Below are 21,882 nucleotides of genomic sequence, written 5' to 3'. Positions count from 1 at the left end.
ATTGTATTTTCAGGATCCAACCCATTGTTTCACATAGACATTTTCTGAAGGATATAAAACATGGAAGAATGGTTTAGCAAATGCTTTAAAAATGGCTGTAACAAGACAACTTCTAACTCAAGTATAAACCATAGCAATTGTTGAGGGATGGGATTGTGAGGAATTAACACATTTAAAAATATGCACCTTAACAGAAAAATGAATGCAGAACATCCAGATTTTATATTCTACCTTCATAAGGGGTTGTTTTCTTGACAACAGTATTGACTTTGATATGGAGGCTATATAAATGGCTGTACTGCTTGCGACAAGGGGACATTGCTAAGGAAAGGAAAGGTCCCCTGTTCAAGCACCAGTCGTTTCCAACTCTGGGGTGACGTTGCTTTCACAAGGTTTTCATGGCAGACTTTTTATGGGGTGGTTTGCCATTGCCTTCAGCAAGCCTTAAATCTGTACTTCTGGCATACAATGCCCTATTCTACCAGAAAATGCAGGCAATTGTACACAAAAAAAAGTTTTATTGAAATCTCAGATCTTGTATCAAACAAAATTTGATTCTTCCCAACAAAACAAACCCTTCTCTCACTGGCCTGGATACCAGTAAGTCTAGCATTGGTCCGCTTAAGTATTCTGTTGATATCTTGAAACGTTCAGAGTCAGGATGTTCTAAATGGTCTATTTATCGAGTAAAAGAACGAACATGACGCCCTCTTCCACTGCCTCCGCTTAAGAACTTTCCTCTTGAGCCACTGCTACTCCCACTATTTGCGCTTGCCCAAGATGGCCCAATTCCTCCACGGCCTCTTGAAGCACGATCACGAGGACTTGGCCGGTAGCCTTAAAATGAAAGAAAAGATAACCAATAACAGTGCACTGGTGGTTTTTATCAATCTAAATGAGGGCAAATATGTATATTTACAATGTCCAATACTAGAAAAAGTCAAAGGCAGCAAGAAAATAGGAAGATCCAACATGAGAAGCATTGTCTCAGTAAAAGGAAGCCACAGCCTTCACTTTGCAATAGCTGAGCGAAACTGTTAATGATAGAACTTCTGGGGATCATTAATTCATAGGGTCACCATAAGTTGGAAGTGACTTCATGGCACATTAACACACACAATGCAGCAAGGAATCTCAAACAGCCCCGTTTTGCAAGACTAATACAGAGCTGCTTCAATTTGGGTGACAAATTGGCCACTAATAGCTAAAGGTTTAACACTTTTTCTGCTCTACAGTAGAAAAATGGGGGAACCCAATTAGGATCACTTACAGAGAAGTTAGGTTCCATCATAAGGTAAGGCAAGTTGAAGTTTTGACAGGAAGTACTTCTTCACCCAAAGGGTGATTAACATGTGGAATTCACTGCACAGGAGGTGGTGGCGGCTACAAGCATAGCCAGCTTCAAGAGGGGATTGGATAAAAATATGGAGCAGAGGTCCATCAGTGGCTATTGGTTAAGTGTGTGTGTGTGTGTGTATATATATATATATTATATATAAATTTTGGCCACTGTGTGATAGAGTGTTGGACTGGATGGGCCATTGGCCTGATCGAACATGGCTTCTCCTATGTTCTTATTAACATGCATGAGTTTCCTGCATTGTGCAGGGGGTTGGACTAGATGGCCCTGGAGGTCCCTTCCAACTCTATGATTCGATATAATATGGGGTGGATCGGAGATCCTGGACTTTTCAAATGTAACTGAATAGCCCCCATTCTGTCATACACATATTTACTAAAGACTCAGATGCAGTTGCATAACACAAAAACCCTTGGAAATGAAAACCTGTTATTCATGTTTTTATTTTTACCTAACATTTGGTTCACATGTGAAGCAAACTTACCATATGCAGCAATCTCAAAGGGAAGGCCAAGTGGGATGTGATATGCTTATTGTGTTATAAGTTCAGCTAGTAAGTAATATGTACATTTCCAATGTGAAAAAAACCCGCATATACCTGCAGAACTTAATGGTCTCAGAGGTGGTAGTGGGCCCCTGTTAAAATTGCTTTGTCCGCCTCTGCTTTCGCTGTAGGTGCCTCGTGGAGAACTCTGCGCACTCCAACTTGACCCTCTAGCTCCTTCACGACGACTGTAATTTCCTAAACAACAAGGATAACTGGCTAAAGCAATTATAGAGAGTTTTAACATTCAGCATAAAATGCTAAACTGCACTTTATGTTTAATTAAATCTCTAAGTGGCACAATAATGTAGCCCGGTGGACAGAATTAAGCTCTGAGAAGGAAGCTGTAAATTCAAACCCTGCAATTACCATTGCATCACCTCACTTTGACCTTAAAGAAGCCATTTCCTTCAATCCTCAGATCCCATCTACCAGGGTGGTTGAAGGAAAGAACAAAGAAGGTAAAACACTGTTGCTTGCAAAGATCAACATCACTATTTGCAGTATTATCACCAAACTGAAGTGTACGTTGAAGAACTCTCCAGATAATGGAACCTTAACCCAGAGGACACCACCGTTCCTTAAAGATAAAATATATCCCAAAGGGACCCAAGAACATACACATACCTTTTGAAGCAGGTGGTGTGAAGAATCTATTCTGGCTGTGAAAGGCACCTCGCCCTCCTCGATTCCCTGAGAACCCACCACGTGAGGAGATCTTCTGTGAAACCTTTGGTGGTCTCTTGGGAGGTGGTATCCCATCTGGCGGAACCACTTCTTTGCTTTCAGCAGCCACAAAATCATCCACATGCATAGAAGGTGGCCTGCTTGTATTCTGCTTCCTCTGACGGAAGATATCATGGGGCCGGATGCCTTGGCCAAACGCTCCCCTGCCTCTTCCTCTAGGAGGGGGCACGATATGGGCTCTCTTGGCAGGTTCGATGTACTCTGACTTCCCACTATTAAGGCCCAAAATAGTGGCATGGTAAGCTTAAGTTAATGCAAGACATCTAAAGAACAGAGCTTCCTTTCCTCCTCTCTTTTTCAACTGCTTCTCACTGTTGGTCTAGATCAGCATGAATTGCTCAAGATTTTTAGGGGTCAGAAGTATAGAAGAGTAGCTCCAACTTACAAGAGCAGCCAAATCTTAGCACTAAGCCACAGTTCTTCAGAGTGGGAGACAAGCAGAGTACCAGATGCAGTTTTTCCATGACAGTCATTTCTTAGGACTGCATTTTAATACCCACATCATTGGCACTGGTTGTGGCCAGTATTCCCTCTAAGCTGAGTTAGTGTGAGCTAGCCCAAAGTTTTTCAGCTTCTGTCTCACGTTTGTCTTAGCTCAGGAAAAATCACCCCAGAGCAGGAGCTCACAAAGTGGAATTTTTGCTCCGAAGACTCCACAGCTTAGAGGGAACACTGGTTGTGACATTGCCTTCCTTAATGGCACTGGCTGGCTTTGTTTCTCTTTAGCATACTGGCAGGCTTTACAGGACAACAGTTCTGTTCCCTGCAAGCTAAGCAGCCGTGGCACTCCAAATCCAGACATGTGTTGAAGCAGAGGTAATTATCAATTAAGCCCCTATAAATTAATGTATAACTTGGATCCAGCCAGTTTTTGTGTTAGTGGAAAAGGAAGAAGAGGTCCCCTTTGACCAAAAATTGTTGGTGCAGGGACAACAGACATGTGCAATGGGAGCTGTAACAAGCAAGGGAATTTAAGATTGAGGGGGAAAATTGGCTGGATCCTACCCTACACTTACAACCCCCCAGCACCCCTGCAATAAGAAAATCCCAATCCTCAATCCACTGGTTACCTGGAGGTTATGAATGTCTCATGCTTGTGTTTGCCAAGTTTAAAGCCTTTTGTGGTTTTTGTCCGGCCCGGAGAAGATGGCTCTGATAAAAATGACCTCTCCAACTCTGCTTGCAAGTCAAAATCACTGCATCCTTTTTCTGACAAGTCAATTAAGTCAACCTTTACCTGTAAAAGTAAGGAAGCCTGTGCATTTTAATCATTTCCACAATCAAACATAGGCATTCCAGTAAAGAAGCATGATACCTTGAGGGTGGTTAAGTGAGCAACCTAAATGAATGGTGGAGGACTTGTTAATATAGTCCTGTTAACCTTGAGGAATCTTGCCCTAAGATGGTTAGAAGTCACCCTCATGTTGGTCTGGCTCAGATCTTTCATCCAAAACAAAAAGGATTGCAAACCTTTTCAGCTGGAAAGGGCTGAATAAAGAATGGAGGAAAAACAGTAACCTTTGATTGCACTGCTGTTCAGCTGCAAGGCTAGTCCAGGAAAAATTTGCAAACTACCGCAACTGTCTGTTAACACTAAGGAAAGAGTTCTGCTCAGAGATGGGTCTTTCTGAATAGATTTCTATAAGCAAATGACCCCCTTCAGAAAGACTCTAAATGTTTTAACTCCACAACATACTGTGTTTTTAAACAGGAACTTATGAATCCAACAGCTAAAGTTCAGACCTAGCTAAGGAGGAAGCTGCTTGACATCATGGTAACAAAATATGGGGAGGAGGAGGGTTTGACAGCGCGAAAAACATACCAGCAGCTGCAATGAGGGGTCCAATGTAGAGAAAGGCTTGTATGTCCTCCTGAACCAATGTCACCTATACATGAAGTGCAAAGAATACAGCCTTGTACATAAGAGGGACCCCTAGAACTATGTAGATGTGTAACCATAACTCAAAAGGGTAGCCTAAAGCTTACATGGAAACTAGTATCTTAAGATTCTCAAATCCACTGGCATGTTCCGAGAAGGGAAAAAAGATGAGGCCTGTGTATTATTAGGCTGACACAAGCAAGCATGAAAAGCATTAAATTCAAATGTCATTAAAGATGCCAAGAACCGAGCTAGATGTTATGACTTGAGACAGAGAACACAAACTTTGCCCCCTTGCATTAGGCAATAAAGTAAACAGATGTGAATGGAAAACTGTGCCCATGCCTCTACCCTCAGCCCTGAAGAGTCAAGGAAAAGATGGACAAGGTCCAGGATAGGGTGGACACTATGGGATGGAGAGAACAGTGGTCTGGATTTCTCATTTGTGACACAGAGAAGTAGATGGTTTTTGGATCCTCTGAGAGGGAACTGTGAAAGTTGCTGGTCACACCTAAAGTAACTTGTGGAACTGACTTTTTACAAGTGGCAGAGTGCGTTAGGGGAATTTAAAGGCTATAATGACGTAGGCTAAAATAAAAGTTTTCGACTCTGGGGTGACGTTGCTTTCACAATGTTTTCACAGCAGACTTTTTATGGGGTGGTTTGCCATTACCTTCCCCAGTCATCTACACTTCCCCCCAGCGAGCTGGGTACTCATTTTACTGACCTCGGAAGGATGGAAGGCTGAGTCAACCTGGAGCCAGCTATCTGAACCAGCTTCCACTGGGATCGAACTCAGGTTGTGAGCAGAGGGCTCCGACTGCAGTACTGCAGCTTTACCACTCTGTGCCACAGGGTTAAAATACATTACTGAAACAACCATTTGCTAAGAACCATTTTGCTATTTTATCACTGGCTTTTATTTTATAGTGTTTCTGGGCATTCTTTTCATTCTCTCTTATCTAATATTCTATTTTTATTCTCTCTTTTATTCCTGTGTTTCAATAAACCAATTAATTTGTTTAAGTGAGGCCACTGTCTCTGCCTTCCTTATATTGGTTCAGACTAGAGTGAGGAAGCAACACATGACCAATATAGACCAGCCCTTTCAGCCTCTTAACTCTGCTTCACATTTTGCATTTTTAAACTGTAATTGTAGGCCATGCGTGCAAGACACAGAACATGCATTTTTAAACATATATAGGTGAATATTCCAAAAGGAGGCAGTATTGGCCATGGCTCTCTGCTGCACATAAACACATCTTGGCAAACATGAATTGCCATATAATGCAAGAAGCTGCTTTCCAAGATCCTATTATGTTGTCCAGAAGACAATGAGCTACAAGTACTCAAAAATAACCGGTGTATAAACTTTAAGGAATACCTAGGCCAATCATTCAGGTCTCGTAGCCTTGACTAGACAGCATTCCAACACAGACTATTAAGCGCAAAAATGTTATCGCAAATCCACCGCTGAGTACTGTGTGCATTAAATGAGCAAAATAAAATAAGCCCTTCAGATCAGAGAGCACTTTGATTGCTTAAAAGGAATGTAAGATGAAAATGAAGGTGTTACTTCCTCTACACAGAATCTGGGTTGTGCTTAGTTGTGGGATATTTAGCTCAAGCCCAATTCAGCCTTTTATTGTTAGCCACCTTGAACACAGGAAAGGCAGGCATAAATATTTTAGTGAATAGAGTAGTTTGTGGCATGATGGCAGCAGGTGGGGTGGGGGCTGATGTCTGAAAAAAGTCCAAAATCTCAGTGGGCAAATCCAAGCCCTTAGCCACCTCTAAAACCATTTGTTGAATTCCATCCTCAAAGTATGCTTGCCCTTTGCTATCAGGTACCAGTTATATTCCTCTAACTTCTTATGGCATAATTCTTTGTTGCTCATGATATTAATAAATGTTATGGACGACTCAGTCCCCCCTACCCTGAATATTAAGAGCAGAATATTACATTCCTGCCAATGTTGTGTGATGGTATCAGACTAGGATCTTGGAGACCCAGGGTTGAATCCCCACTCTGGTACAGAAGCTTGCTGACTGATCTCAGGCCAGTCACACACCTTCAGCCTAACCTACCTAACAGTGCTGCTTTGAGGATAAAATGGAAGAGCAGAAAACTATATCAGCTGCTTTGGGTTCCCATTGCAGAGAAAGGTGGGGTATAAATTAAGTGATAATTAAATTTACCATGTCTAGGTCTGTTTCAATTTCTTCAGCCTGGAATGGTGAGAACCACATAGATTTCAACTGGTCATCCATGACATCTGCCAAGATATATGTAGTCCTGTAATACCAAATGCAGATTTTATTAGTGGTAAGCATTTTCTGTTATTCTCTAGCTCCTCCTTTCATACAGGAAAGAAGTTTATGCACAAAATTTGTATGCCACCTCTCCAAATCTGTTCAGGGCAACTCATGACTAAAACCGTGAAACAAAACCACTCAAGACAATAAAAACGATTTATGCCAAAAGACAAGCCAAACCAATAAAAAAAAATCAAAACAAGTCAATAAAGACAAGCCGCAGCATGTAAAACAGAGCAATCTATAACAATACTGATTTTTAAAAAAATCTCATCAGGCTACAAACAGACCATAAAGTGATAAAGAGAAGTGATAAAGAGAAATGTTTTGGCCTGGTGCCTAAAGGAAAGAAAAGTAGGCACCAGGCAAGAGTCAAGGAGAAGGGCATTCCAGAGAGGCATCTCCACCAAAAAAAGCTTTCTCTAGTTGCCACTTGCCTCACCTCTGCAAGTGGCACCTCTGCACACAGAGCAGGGCTTGAGATTATTTTAACTGGTGGGCTACATGATATGGGAAGAGGTAAACATTCAAGTACCCATCCCCAAGCCATTTAAGGCCTTACAGGTAAGGATCATGTCCTTTAGGTAAGACTGATACCTCTTTTCAGCTGGAGTACCATCTTGTGTTGCAAGAACTGCTCTAACAATGGACTTTGCTCAACACTCACTAGAATCTAGAGTTTAGCTTTGTGCTTTTAATCTGAGAGTGAAATCCCTTTTTTAATATCAAATTCTTGTTGAGATCTTTTACATTTCCTGAGGGAATATACTCATAAGAGTGCCTGGGTGAAGTCAGTGGACAGCGCATTGGAGTGTCATGTCCTTTCCCTTACTATAATCCAAAATATGGGCTACTACAAAGCATTGAGAGATCAAAAACGGTGCTCAAACTCAAGAGAATTAGTATGGAGTTTTAAGCTCGCCATGTACATCCCCCTCCAAACCTTGGAAACCTTCCCCTCCCCCCCCCCCCCAAGTCTTCCTCCATATCTAGAATAACTTAGTGTCCATAGCAGCCACCATGCATTTACACTAAATAGCCTGAACACCTTGTCTATAGCTGAACTGGAGGGATGTTTAACTACTATTTAATTATCTGGCTGCCTATGTTGTTGTGCCTCCAGCATGATTGAGACTACTGATCACATTTTGTTATTTTATGATCAATGGTCCTCATTTCAAGATCTTTGGATCGCTCCCATTTTGTGCAAGAAACAACTTGGCATCAAACTTCTGATAGTTTCCTTTTTGTTGGATGATATTACTCCTGCAGGTATGCGATCTGTGGCCAAATTATTTTCTATTATGACATCTTTGAGAGACTCTTCTACTACATATTAACTTGACAATCTCATGATGTTATTTTATTAGTGGCATAATGCTTCCTTTTATGATTTTATCGTATGGCTCAAGACCTCTGGTTGAAGGAGCTTATTGTTAATAACAGAAGATACCTTTTTCGTATTGTGCTTGAGCATCCACGTTATGAGGATCTCAGAGCTCTTTTTATTACCCCTTTTTTACCTCGTCATTCTGAACATTCAATTTTGACTGCTTTGAAATTTTTACTTTGTTATAATCCCTCCCCAAATTACTTATAGCTAATTTTTTTCAGTCCCATCATCCTTTAAGTTATGGCTATTTCTGCTATTCAAGAGCATTGTCTCATGAAACGTCAATGAGGGAAGGGAAGGGTGAGCACTTTAAATTGTGTTCAAAGTCAGATGGGCAGTCAGTGAACATATGAACATCTGTGTATATCTTTCAGCACAGGGATGATACCTCTTTGTACCAAACAAGTGTCCCTCCTCTCCTGCTCCTTCCTCTGAGTGCCCTCTTCAGCAAAGCATTTCTTGAATGATCTTCCACAGCAAAGCATTTCTCTCCATATGTATGCTTCCCTCACAATCAAGTCCTCCTGTATCTCATTTCATATTTTTTAAAAAAATCAAGCCCTGTTCTTTCCTGCTGTGACCAAAACAGATTGAAATCCCTCTGAAGAAACTACCATATAACTTCTTTTTCTAATTCATATGGATTTGCATTAAACAAAATAATGTTTTTGTAACAATAACTGTAACAAAATTGTAACTTCATATAAACAAACCATATCACTTCTACATTCTGCCCAGGATCTAGCATATACGTTTTTCTGCTATTGTAAGATATGGAAATGCTACTCTTCTACCCAACTAAGGGTACAGTTCAAAGCAAATGCTAGGCACATATTGGTAGAAGGCGCAAAACAAGATCCAAATAGCAAGTCCAAGTTAGAAGCAACTAGGAGTAGAGAGAGAAAAGAAAAATACATTGGATCCCTGATCAATTCAAAATGATATGACAGATGGTAGGGAAAGATGGGAGAATTAATACTGGATGATTCACTGATATCTCAGTTCCAGCCTTCATGAAGAAAGGGAGGCTCCAATGAGCCCCTGAGCAACCTGAACAAGAATGAGGAGAGTGAGAATTAACAGAGAAGCTTGCCAAAGAATTACTTAGGCAATCTGAATAAATAAAGTCAGCAGAAGCTAATGACATTTGTCACCAAATAATCCTGAAGGAACAAGATGGGAAACTCGCAAAACCACAACCTGTTCATCACCTGTGAGAAAAAAGAAAGGGAGTGGCAGTGGAATTAGGGAACCTCTGCTGTAATGCAGTGAGCATTTGATTTAAATGAATACATTTATTTTCTAGTCCCAAATGCAATAACACACAAAGCAGAACTTCATTCATTTTAATTCTCTTCCATAAAAGAGGGATATTTGTGCACCTTACCTGTTATTAAAAAGATTCTGGAGAGATTCCAGTGGGGGTAGAACTGGTTCCATATCCTGGTCACTCAGAGGACAAGGATCACCAGCAGATTCCAGCATCTGCCGCAGTCCAACAACATTGTCCAATAAAGACTCCAGACTGTCATCCTCTTTAGAACGCTCCTGTGCAAGGAACAGTCCAGTCACTCTACTTCACTTCTCTTTAAATACCCTTCCTACTAGGCCACAGCCATCGCAGATAATCAGCAATTCTTTATATTATCTATGCAGTACATTCCCAGTCTGCAGTTTTGGATCAGTATCATTCAAGCTTCAATTGCAACTATAAGGCAAAGTTATATCTTCGTCATTTTTCAATTGAGGTCCTGAGACTTTTCATTTTTTTCAAAGGTAGTTGTGAGAGACACACCATTGCCCAACTGTTTCCCTACAGACTAAAACTGAGTCACTTGAACGTAGTATCCAGTCTTTGAAATGCTAACTCATCAGTAGGGTGAAAATGATTTTTGCCTAAACCGGGAACCCTATATTAAGTTATCTCCATAACATCAACAGAGATGTCTTGAAATCAGTACAGTGTGCATTTCCATTACCTTGTACATAGCAGCCACTTGTGGGGTGAAGACACCTTTATCACAGGGCTACCAATTTCAGCAGCAACATCATTGCCATTGCAACACATAGCCAAACCTCTAGTAACACTAGAAACTCGGAAGCAAGCAATGAAACAACATTTTCATTGGGCTGGTTCACAGTCATTCCAGTACATAAACTGAACATTCTGTGGGAGCACATCTTAAATTCAAGTGTTCACCATCAAAACTGCATGTAGGGCATCCAATGCAATTAGAGCAGATCTGCATACATTCTACATGAACTGCCCATATCTTCTGGTAACAGACAGATGGCAAATATGTACCAATTCTTATCTGAACTTGCCCATGCTTTCTACCAAAGCTTGTGCCCTCTTCAATTAAGACAAGCCTAGACCAAAAAAAGGGACCTATTTTACAATTTTTCCATTAGTAACCATCAACATCTGAATAACACATGTGCAACTGCATGATGAAGCAAGATATATTTGGACTTTACTATTTAAATAATGTTACCAAAACTAGTTTCTCCAGTTCAAGCAGCAGATTCTCAGGAGCTTCTTCTTTGTTCTGTAATTGATATTTTAATTCAGCAGTTGTAAGACCCAGGGTTCTGGCAGGATGGGTTCCATCAACTTCCACAAGACTTCCATCATCTCCACAACATCCCTGTAGAACATTAAAAGGCATGTTACATGACAGAATGCCTACCTTAGGGACCGTCTCTCCCCACATGTCCCCCAGAGAGTGCTGAGGTCGGGGTCTCAGAACCTCCTTACAATCCCTGGGCCAAAGGAGGCCCGTCTGAAAGCGACCAGGGACAGGGCCTTCTCGATTGCAGCTCCCTGTTGGTGGAATCAGCTCCCGGAGGAGGTGAGGGCCCTGCGGAACCTTGAACAGTTCCGCAGGGCCTGTAAAACAACCCTCTTCCGGTTGGCATATAATTAACTGTGAGCAGAATGCCTGAATATTAAATCTTAAACATCAGATTACTGAATATTGGAAATTTGAAGGACTGATTTAAGGAATAGTAGCATAGTGTATATCGATGTGAGTTTTATGTATTTTTAGGTTTTTATGTATTTTATTGTATAATTTTAATCGTATTTAAATCGACCTCTGTTAGCTTTTATTGTTGTAAGCCGCCCTGAGCCCACCTCGGTGGGGTAGGGCGGGATATAAATCGAATAAAGTAAAGTAAAGTAAAGTAAAGTAAAGAATGCTGCCAAGTTTAAAAGAGACCACACAGTAGCAACATATCACAGCAGACTGACCATATCTGCTATACACATTGAGACAATCCAGAACAATATAAATGCCCAGATCAAAAATAGGATACAAAAGAAATTCTACAAGGCTGTAACAAGTAGTTACAGTATACTCCTTTCCCACTTATTTGGTTCCACCCCTTAGAAAGGATCAAGAAGGTAACATTTCCTCTCAATATCCACATAACAAATCACTTTGTGATAAACATTAAAAAAGAAGTCTTGTGGCATCTAAAAGAGTAAACAATGTTGTTATTTTGACCGCAGTAAATTAATGTGGCTACCCCTCTGGTATTTGGTCACTAGAAAAGAAGCACTGAAAAGGGTTTAGCAATTTGTTGCCCTACATTGTAAAAGTCCTTTTTCACATGACTCTGAGGGGAAAGTCACCTGATAGAGCAGTGTTCTTCAACATGGCGTTGTGTCTGCCAAGATATTTCCTGATAATTAGTATTTTTAGAAAGTGGGTGAGGCCAGGTGGGGTTTTGCCCTGAAGGGCTTCTGACTGGCTGTGCAATTTTTTTTTTAAAGTGCTTTGGCAGCAGTTGCCACCATAACACAAGGATCACATGACTCAAGATAAGCTATGTGTATGCAAGAAAATATTTTAAAACACATGTTCATTTTACAATCTTGTTAAGCAGAGCTTCTGCCTGAAATATTGGGGTATTATTGTTAGATTTATGCATAACCTCACACTCTAATATTTTGTGACTCTACCTCCTAAGGCAGCCATTTTGTGGTTGCACCTGCTATCCTGTGTCAGAATTCCAAAGGTGCCTGCAGGCTCAAAAAGGTTGCAGAACCCTGTGAGAGAGGATTTCATCTCAAAAAAAGTCATGAGATTCAGCCAACAGACATTTAGCCTCCTCAGGATTGATTAAATAACCATCAAGTGTTTTTTTTTTAACTTGACACAAACAAAAGTGCATTTTATTAACCCAGCATGAGGGTCACATTGAGCATGACCCCAGCTGCAAAGGTGGGGGGAGGAAAAGATCTAAACTTAATTACATATTTTCCTTGGGCAGCACAGCATTAGACACCAGAAATAAAATGTTTCTTTGTCAATGTCACTATATAGACTCATTCCATTTTCCCATTCAGTGAAACTGGGGCCTTTAAACATAGAAGATTAAAAGCAAAGCTTTATCCATGTTTCCTCCATTTCTCTGGATCATAGCTGAAGAAGAACAGCACTACTTTATGGGCTGTTGTGGCAGATTACCTGGCAATGACCCATCTGGCAGGGTACAGCGCAGCTTCAAGAGGCGATTGGATAAACATATGGAGCAGAGGTCCATCAGTGGCTACTAGCCACAAGGTATGGATGGAACATTATGTCAGGGGCAGTGATACTGTGTGTCCTTGATGCTTGGGGGACCCCAGTAGGAGGGCTTCTGGAGTTCTGGGCCCTGGGTTTTGGCCACTGTGTGACACAATGTGTTGACTGGATGGGCCATTGGTCTGATCCAATATGGCTTCTCTTATGTTCTTATAAAATAAAAACCATCTGTGCAAGGAAGCAGTGACTTGGCTGATACTTTCAATACCCCAGGTATGATGTTCCCTTGCTCCTGAGGGCATCACAGCTGTTTATTAGTGCTAAGTTGTAGCCTAAGTTGATCAAACTAAAAAAAAATTCCATGAATATTTACTTACCAACATGTCAGAATTTAGTATCTGCCTCATGAAATCCAAAAATGAAGAGGCAAGTTCTCCAGGGTCCTTACTAAAGCTGCTTACAACTCGCTTCAGTACAGTTTGCAAAGCCCCACTGTGTTTTCTTAGAGAACTGTTTAATTTTCAAAGAGAAACATTTTAGTCACTGAATTCTTTTTTTTTAAAGAAAGACAAGCACATGAAGAAATTTGATAAAGGGAGCTAAAGCAGCTAAAGAGCCAATTTCACAGATGCAAAACAAATAGTTTCCTCTGTATGAATCTGTTTATATTCTGACATTTCTAAATGTCAAAGAACTGAAGTACAGCTACCATTCTATGTCAGAGCCATCACCTTGCAGATTGTGAGGCTTGGATTCAACTGACGATTTGGATGTTTGCCACCTATCTCTCCTCCTACCAACATCTGTCTCCTTCCTCCATGCTGTTTTCTTTTGAGTCCCCTATTCTCCAGGAATAGCACTTGAGGGCAATTGGGGGCTTCAGAGAGAGGGGGAAGACATAGCTCATGGACTAAAAAGTACGAGCACATCCAAGTGCAAACTTTCAGCTAAAGGCTTACATATTGGAATTCAAAGGTTTCACATCAAATTTCAGCAGTAAGAATTTGCACAGTAAGAACTTTAATGGAGAAATAGCTTTATGGATTTCTAACCAAGGACTGGAAAATTGTACAGTCCAACACAAAACAACAACAACTCTGATGCTGATACTGAGGAGCTTGAATCATTTTTCCAGCTGATAAGTTTCCATTAAGGTACCATTGTGAGTCCCACTGAAATGAATGTGAGTAGTACACACAAAACACACAAGTATATACTCAGAAACACCCTGGCATTAAAAAGGTACCTCTTCAAATGATAGAATCCATAATCATGCTCTGTAAGGAACATCATTGTCCTAATGCAAGTCAGCAAGCAGTTATAGGTGCTCTCAGCATTAGCAAGTGTTTCCATTAGAGAGTCACAGATGGAAGCCAAGAGTTCCTTACTTGGCAGTGAATTGGAAAGCTGCTCCAACTCAGAGAGAGTGCTCTCTGAAGAGCTCGGCAAGATCAGTGCAATATCCTGCAAAAACAAACCACAGTATTGAAGTAACTGGGAAGATGCCCACTGTACTTACTGGTGGTCACAGAACTATAGGTTACAGCTGGGAACCAAAAAGAATACTTGTTATTGACAAACAGGATATAAATATTTTAAATAAATGTAAAGAAATATTTCAAGATAACCCAAAGATTGGTGCTAGCTCAGTAATGATTACAGAAGTTCTTTGAATAGCAGCCTTGTCTATACTATACCACAACCTGCTTTTGAAGCTCACTTCAACTGCAAAACGGTTTGCCAAACAACACAAAGGGCTGCTGTTCACTAAACATGAATCCAAAATATCGAGAGCATCCAGAACTGACAGCACAGCCCAAGCCCTGAGAATGCAGACAGGAGGGAAATCATCCCACCCACCTCTTGTATGACCTTTTCTGCAAACAGATCAAGAGCTCCATAAGCAAGTTCTGCTGATTCCTCATTCTAGTGGCAGCTCACAAGTACATTCTACCTTGTCCCCAAGGGTCTTACAATCCCCCAAAATAGCTTTTTAGACACTAAAATTGCAGGGGAAATATCCCCTCTGGAAAATCCTTCTGTTTATAAGATCCAGCACCACTGTGTGTGTTTTAAGTAATGTGCACTGAAAAAAACAAAAACACTCTGTTCTTACATGCAGCTACTGTAATGTTATATAACTCAGTGCTGCACTATGAGGCCTGCTTGTCTGGATCATAAGATCATGAGCAGCATAAGTCATTTTTAAAATACCACAGTAGACAGGGAAAGATTTTTATGGCACAGCAGTTGTTAGGACTTATAGTGGTCGTAATGCATATCTGGGACCAAAGATGGGCAACACACACACAAGAAGAACATGAAATTATTTTTATGACTGGACCAAAAAAATCTCAAACAAAAATTCAAGAAAAATTAAAGACAATATCCATGAAGCGAGTTTTTTCAGAATCTAGCATATTAGAAATGGGGGATGCTCAGGCTCATACACCAGATTGCCCCCATATTTCTTTGTCTGAACACCTGAAATTTGTCTGCTTTCTGATTAATCGCCATATTATAGGACAATATCACTTAGAAAGCAGGGGAGTCTGTCCTCTGCAAAACTGGCAGAATCTGGCTAATGAGAGCTTTCTAAAAAAGAAAAGCCTACAGAAGACAAAACAACAAAACCAAAACATAAAACCAAACACATCTCAGAATTTTATATAAACATTACTGGGTTAGCTATAATGCCAGGGTTCACGTGGTATGATTCTTAAGCCTTATTTAACATCTGATACAGGCTTTCCTCAAGGTTAAAGAAAGCCTTTGAGCTAAAAGTGAGTTGGTTAAAAAATCCTACCAGCCTTTCCAAAGATGTATTTTGCCTGCCTCAGGAAAAGCAACAGAAACTTCTCCACCACATTCCATATTTGCCTTTATTTGTGCATCACTGTGCACACAATTTTAAAAATATCAAGATTTTAATTTTTTGCAAAAAGTACCTGGTCACAGAGGGATTGCAAAATAGAAGCTAAATATTCAGCACACTGCTGATGAACAACATTGTCCCCAGCAGCTCGCATCAGAGACAACAGCTCCTGGAAAACTTCCGTGTACTTCTCATCACCTTTCACAGTTCCATTAATTAGGTGCAAAATAGCCAGTTTGCAAGCTTTGTGTGAAGCCAAGGCATCCAGCAGAGCAAGTAAGCGGGTCGTCTGGCCACTGTACTGCTTCTCTTTATCTTCTGGATTGCTGAAATGACACCAGCCCTCTTATGAAGACAACACCCACTGAAGCTATTTTGCAATAATTCTCTAAGCATGCATACGTGAGGAGGTTTTAATGAGGATTTCAGCATCCATTACAGCACTTTTGCCATAATTATTGAAAGAAAGTCGAGTTCACAGTGGGTGCAAGCAAGAAGGAAAGTGGGAGGGGGGTGCGGAATCAGAAAGCTTGTGTATGACAGCAGCAATCAGCTTGACCAATAGTGGCGCAGAGAATGGCCATGAACCAGTCATCTACAGTGACCAGTCCAGGGGGCTCTCACAGCACCAATCCACATTCTGACAGAAGAGGGGTTTCCAAGATGCTTAATGGGAGGAAATGGGAGAACCTGACCCAAGGCAGCCCACACAAGGATGATGATGTTGATAGAAGAGTAAGGTAAGAAGGCAATAGCCCATTTCCCAGACTTGACTGGCAGAGATTCTGAACTCTGTCCTCCATTCGTAAAGAGCAAGGCCAGGCCACCAACAGAAGGGGACTGAGGAGACAAAATTCAGGGGCCCCAAATCAGCTGCAGGGCCCTTGAAGCCAGCTTCATGTGGTTTTCACAAAATGCATTTAAAGAAAATATTCTAATGTAGTTCTGACAGCAACCACTAGGGGATCAGCAAAGAGCTCAGCCTTTCTGCAAAATTTACCAGGAGGATGACGGAAACTGTTCGCTGATCAGATCTTGCTAAGTCCATCAGCCAAGCTGCACTGGAGCAAGAGAAGACCAGTCAGGACAGCATGCAGCCTCCTAATAAGGTCTATGGTTTCCTTTCCCCTTTAGTTCCACCCAGCTTCTGCACAGCCTGATCTTACCAAGGGGCAGCCTTGTTTGTGTGTGATATCACAAAATGTGGGGAAAGAACTTTAGTTTCCATCGCAAATAGCATGGTGGGCTGGAGATAACCTGGGCCAAGATATTCCAGTTCCTTTCATTTTTGGCCCTGGAACTAGCATGATCATCCTGAAGCTGGTGGCCCAATTTTGACTTTCCTAGTTTTATTTTCTGGTGAGTTATGTCTGTCATAAATTGACAGACAGATAGACGTGTTGATCCTTTATTATTATAGGACCTGTGGATCCCATTATTATTATTACTCCACCGTAATAACAGCCAGCCAAGTGATTTGTTTTCTTACACTATTTGGTTTGGATCAGGATCATATGGGGTGGGGGCAGATGGAATCTTTGTCTGAGGCCCCATGGTGGCAAGGCTGAACCCACTAAGGTCAATTAGGCTGCCACACAAAGAACCTGTGAATGAGAGATTAAAATCTACCTCTGCAGATCTTCTACAAGCAGATCCAGAACAGTTCTCATAATGAGCAGCGCAGTTGGTGAGGCCAAGTCACACAGCTGGACACAAATACGCCTCAACATGTGTTGAATAGGCTGACAGGTGGAGCCGGAGAATGACCGCACTATCTCTTGCAGTAACTTTGCTTGAACATGAAGATGCATGCTCCATAGTTTCCTGGTGTTGAGAGCCACTGATATGTCATGGGGTTCGATAACCTGCCGGAAACATGACATGCCTTTTCTAAGATTCAAATACAGAAGTTTGTTCTGCTGATGGCATGTTTACACTGTCATGCATATACTATTAGAAACCTTCTATCAAATACAAGCACAAACATTATTTCTTCCACATGGCTGAAACAATTCTCCCTGTGTTGGAGGATTTGGAATGCGTGAACCAGGGGCTCAGCAGAACAGGCAAATTCTTTGTCAAAACCCTATAAGAGAATATCTACAAAACTGAAGTAATAGGAAAACTTTGACTTTCTATAATAACTGCAAGAATTGTCAAGCACCTCAGCCCTAGGGCAATAATATGAGAGTCAACTGCTGGACAAACTAGCAGGACAGAAATTTTTAAACGAATAAATAAAATCTATTTTTACAACGAGAAGGTGGTGGAGAAATTCCAGCAACTGTCAAAGTCATGCAACAAGGAATTCTATTCATAGAGGAATATGCTCAACTGACTGATAGCTGCACAGCTCACTTGTCAATTCTTATCTACACACCTTCTTTGTCTCTGTCTTTTAATGGAACAGATCCATTAGTCATTTTAAAACAACTTACTTAAAACATACCTGAGTGGTTTGCATGGGCAGTGGAAGAGGCAGCAATTCAGAAAGCAGGATAAGGCCTGAGAAAAATCCTTCAGGAATTCTCAGTATAGAAGTGAGAACCTCTTTTAGCATCAGTGACCAAGTATTATTGGCTAAAGTTTCTTCCGAGATTGTTAGTTTTTCGTTAACGCCCTGGGTAAAAGTCAACAAAATATCAACTATATCATTCTGGATTTTTTGCTCATCACTGTCTAAACGTCCTGAGAGAGGAATAGAACACAGCAGCATGTGTAAAGAAATAAGTGCTGAAGGAACGCGCATATCTTTGAACTCGAAAGATCCTCCCCGAAGTAATTCTGTTAACATGGTTTTCAAGAGGGTGAGAGTGCATCGGGCCATGGAGATCGTCGTGACTCTATGAAGAGTGGTTCCCATGTTGACATGGAGTCTCCAGGGTTGAATAAGAATGCTGTTCAGCTTCTGTAGCACTCGAATAAAAGTGTCCATTCCTTCAGAAGAGAACAGTTGAATAACTGCAAGGTTCCACTTAAGATCCTTCTGCTGACCTGCAGGAGTAGGACAAAAAAATTCATGTCTTCACTTGTTAAGATTTGGTGCAATAATACATCTTATATGGCCTTCTTCTACTGGTGACAGAACTTTTCCCTAAGCTAAATTACCTGGAGAGTTCAGTATAGGTCCAAAGCTTATATTCTCTATCTCAAACAGAAACTGATGCAAATGCACTACTATTTATTCTCACTGTTTCATGGTAGTCTCAGATACTCTAATAAACGTGAGCTAAGAAATTCAAACAAATGCATCATACCTTCCACAGGGGGTGGTGGACATGCAATGTGGCATAGGACACGAAGTGCTGTAGGAAGACCAACCCCATCCTGGGTCATCAGTGTATCTATATTCTTTTTTAAAAAAACAAAACAATATGCTTTTAGTGGAGATGAATATTCAACAAAAACCCTGTACCACTGACCTATGACTGCACAGAACCAATGTGTGCAGAAGGAGAGGGCTGGCTCCACCTCTTTGCTCACAATCAAATTGGCCCCTTCTACTATCTACTTCTATCTACTATGTGCAAGCTTTGCCCAGTGGGCTCACTCTCACTTTGTATTCCTTTCTATGAATAAAATGTATAGGTCTAAAAACACAGTGATTCTAACAGGTTTATTTTGCTCCTCTACAACAGGGATCAGTTGCCTTCAGTCCTACAGTCTGTATTTTTATAGCAAGCTAGTTTGATATAGTGGTTAAGTGTGTGGACTCTTATCTGGGAAAACCGGGTTTGATTCCCCACTCCTCGACTTGCACCTGCTGGAATGGCCTTGGGTTAGCCATAGCTCTGGCAGAGGTTGTCCTTGAAAAGGCAGCTGCTGTGAGAGCCCTCTCCAGCCCCACCCACCTCACAGGGAGTCTGTTGTGGGGGAGGAAGATAAAGGAGATTGTGAGCCACTCTGAGATTCGGAGTGGAAGGCAGGATATAAATCCAATATCTTCTTATCTTCTAGTGTTTTTAAAATTTAGAAAGCAAGAGAGCATCGCTTAACAGCTAAGGCACACCCTATCCTATATTAAGCAATCTTCGCTTAAGAACCTAATTGACTTGCTGGATCAGACCAAGCTCATCCATTGCAGGGTGCTCTGCAAGAATCTCAGCAACAATGAGTAGGTGGCCCACAGTCAGATCATGTTTAACCTTTTTCCACATACAACAGATCCAAGACAGGCGTTGTGATACACGAACATTCAGAACTGTTAAGCAATGTAATTTCTCTAAAAATACAATTATTCTGTAAAGCTGCTATGCAAAATAAGATTAGCATATAAACATACTATTTGAAATAACAGCAATCTAGAAACACTGACTTTCAATACTCCAAACAAGCTATAGTACTAAATGTTTAAATTAGGAACTTTTTAATAATAAATTCCAAATAAATAGCATAACAGCCTTTATGTCAATCCTTATGTATGAACTGTAATCAAAGAGTCACAGAAATAATCTTCCTCCATACTAAGAAAGGTGACAGATGCATTGCAAAATAACAAACAAATTACCTATTGGCAGATTTGTCTTTTCAAAGGGCGGATGCCAAATGTTTTTACTAACCTGTTTAATGTACTCAATGAGATTTGGGATGCAATTAATCTCAAATCGAAGGGTTTTCAAAGGCTCCAGCCATTTGCCAAGTTCTAAAAACAAAATGGGGAATTTGATGAACGTAAGATCTTCTACTATGGCAGTTGCTTTTGAATAACAGTGTATACAAAAATATCAAGCAAATCAGCAAAGTGATTGGTCTTTGGTATAGATCAGTTTAGTCTTCAAACCAGCTTTGAATGGCTTTAATTCCAATGGAGATGGCCTAATGCATACACATGAACCAAATTCAAATTTTAGTGTTGTTTGAATTATTCAGTTATCATGCTACATTTCAGCAGATCTTGTCATCAATGCAAGAATCAGAACAACAACAAAACTGCTGAGGCTCCAATGCGTAAGAATACATGAGCAAAGACTAGTCATTTCAATAAATACAATCAAGGACAGACACACATTTCTCACCTCACAGTCCTCCTCTTATGCCCTATCAAAAATTAAATCAAGTTTTGTAAAAGAAAGCTGGAACTAAATCTTATTGACAGCAGTTAACACAAGCCTTAAAAGGATTTTGGAAAAGGTGGTTTAAAATAATGGACTCATCTGAAGGCCATATTTGAACAACCCCTTATTCTTTTTGCCCAAACAGGTAGTTATGACTAGCAATTGAAACATCCCATCCCTTCAGTTGTCACTGTGAAATCCCACCTTAACTACACATGATCTTAATACTGATCAGGTTCTAAAAAACTACTTTTATTTATACTTACAACCCACCTTCCTTTTTCAAAAGAAAAACCATCACCAGTGTCTAACAAAAAATATTACATACAAATTGATGAAAACCAGACTGTACTTTAGATATGTCAACGGATTGGGCATGCCTATGGAATTCTTTACTACTTCTCTTTTAACTGCAGCCCATTCTTCTGCCATGTCAGAAACGGTTTTGGCACCCTCCCCACTTCACTATGCAGCACAGGAGGATAATGGTTAAGGAACACAAGAATAGAACTCCCTTGGGAATGAGTGACTAAGTTGAGTAGTATTTTGGAACCTGCCCACCAAGCTTTACAGTTATACAGATGCATCAGTTCAAAATGCACTAAATAGAGGCAAAGGGGCTGGATGAATAATAGGGGTCACAAATGTCTGCCTCCCATCAAAGACTAGACATTTTCTGCAATTAGCAAACGACTGCCTGCAATGGGCCAAAAAACTAGGCAGCTTTCTAGAACAAAACCACTCTTTAATAATAGAGGGAAGAACACACAGTATTCAGTGAGTCACCACAATAATCTGTTTAGAGAAATCCCATCACACACATTATCAAAAACCAGATGGTCACAAAACCCTAATTGCAGACACTGAAAATGTTTCTTCTGAACAGTCTGAACTGCCCCATAATGGCACATACCATACCTTGCAATTTGGTGTTATTTTCATCAGCCTTACAAAGCTTCAAGAGGATGGCTGAGTACTGCTCAAGCATTTGAACATCACTCGAGGACTGAACCACCAGCAGAACAAGGATGCAGGCATAATTATAGGCAACCGACTTCTTTGACTTTGAATCACTGGAACAGAGATTTTTAACAGTTTAAAAATGACACCAGGTACCACATTTGCATCTTTATGTCTACATATTCCGATTTTTACCAACCTCTCTATTGGTGCAGTGGAGAA

At 40.7% G+C, this 21,882-nt stretch overlaps 1 protein-coding gene across 1 annotated transcript in view; it reads right to left on the bottom strand.

The window, feature by feature from the left end:
* Positions 1–501: 501 nt before the first annotated feature.
* VIRMA (vir like m6A methyltransferase associated) overlaps positions 502–21,882 on the bottom strand; it is a 45,964-nt gene continuing 24,583 nt past the window's right edge. Inside the window, exons 10-24 of the mRNA XM_060243497.1 lie at positions 21,619–21,773; positions 20,206–20,288; positions 18,904–18,997; positions 18,096–18,640; positions 17,276–17,511; positions 15,720–15,972; positions 14,018–14,235; positions 13,149–13,281; positions 10,735–10,887; positions 9,627–9,787; positions 6,730–6,826; positions 3,722–3,888; positions 2,532–2,863; positions 1,959–2,102; positions 502–837 (exon numbers count right to left, since the gene is read on the bottom strand). Coding sequence (XP_060099480.1) covers positions 680–837; positions 1,959–2,102; positions 2,532–2,863; positions 3,722–3,888; positions 6,730–6,826; positions 9,627–9,787; positions 10,735–10,887; positions 13,149–13,281; positions 14,018–14,235; positions 15,720–15,972; positions 17,276–17,511; positions 18,096–18,640; positions 18,904–18,997; positions 20,206–20,288; positions 21,619–21,773 — 2,929 coding nt within the window. The 3' untranslated portion in view covers positions 502–679. The remainder of the gene's footprint in view (positions 838–1,958; positions 2,103–2,531; positions 2,864–3,721; positions 3,889–6,729; positions 6,827–9,626; positions 9,788–10,734; positions 10,888–13,148; positions 13,282–14,017; positions 14,236–15,719; positions 15,973–17,275; positions 17,512–18,095; positions 18,641–18,903; positions 18,998–20,205; positions 20,289–21,618; positions 21,774–21,882) is intronic.

Source organism: Heteronotia binoei, chromosome 7 (genome assembly GCF_032191835.1).
Source record: "Heteronotia binoei isolate CCM8104 ecotype False Entrance Well chromosome 7, APGP_CSIRO_Hbin_v1, whole genome shotgun sequence".
Lineage (NCBI taxonomy): Eukaryota > Metazoa > Chordata > Lepidosauria > Squamata > Gekkonidae > Heteronotia > Heteronotia binoei.
The sequence above is the reverse complement of the archived record's forward strand: the minus strand, read 5'-3'. Positions and strand labels throughout refer to the sequence as shown.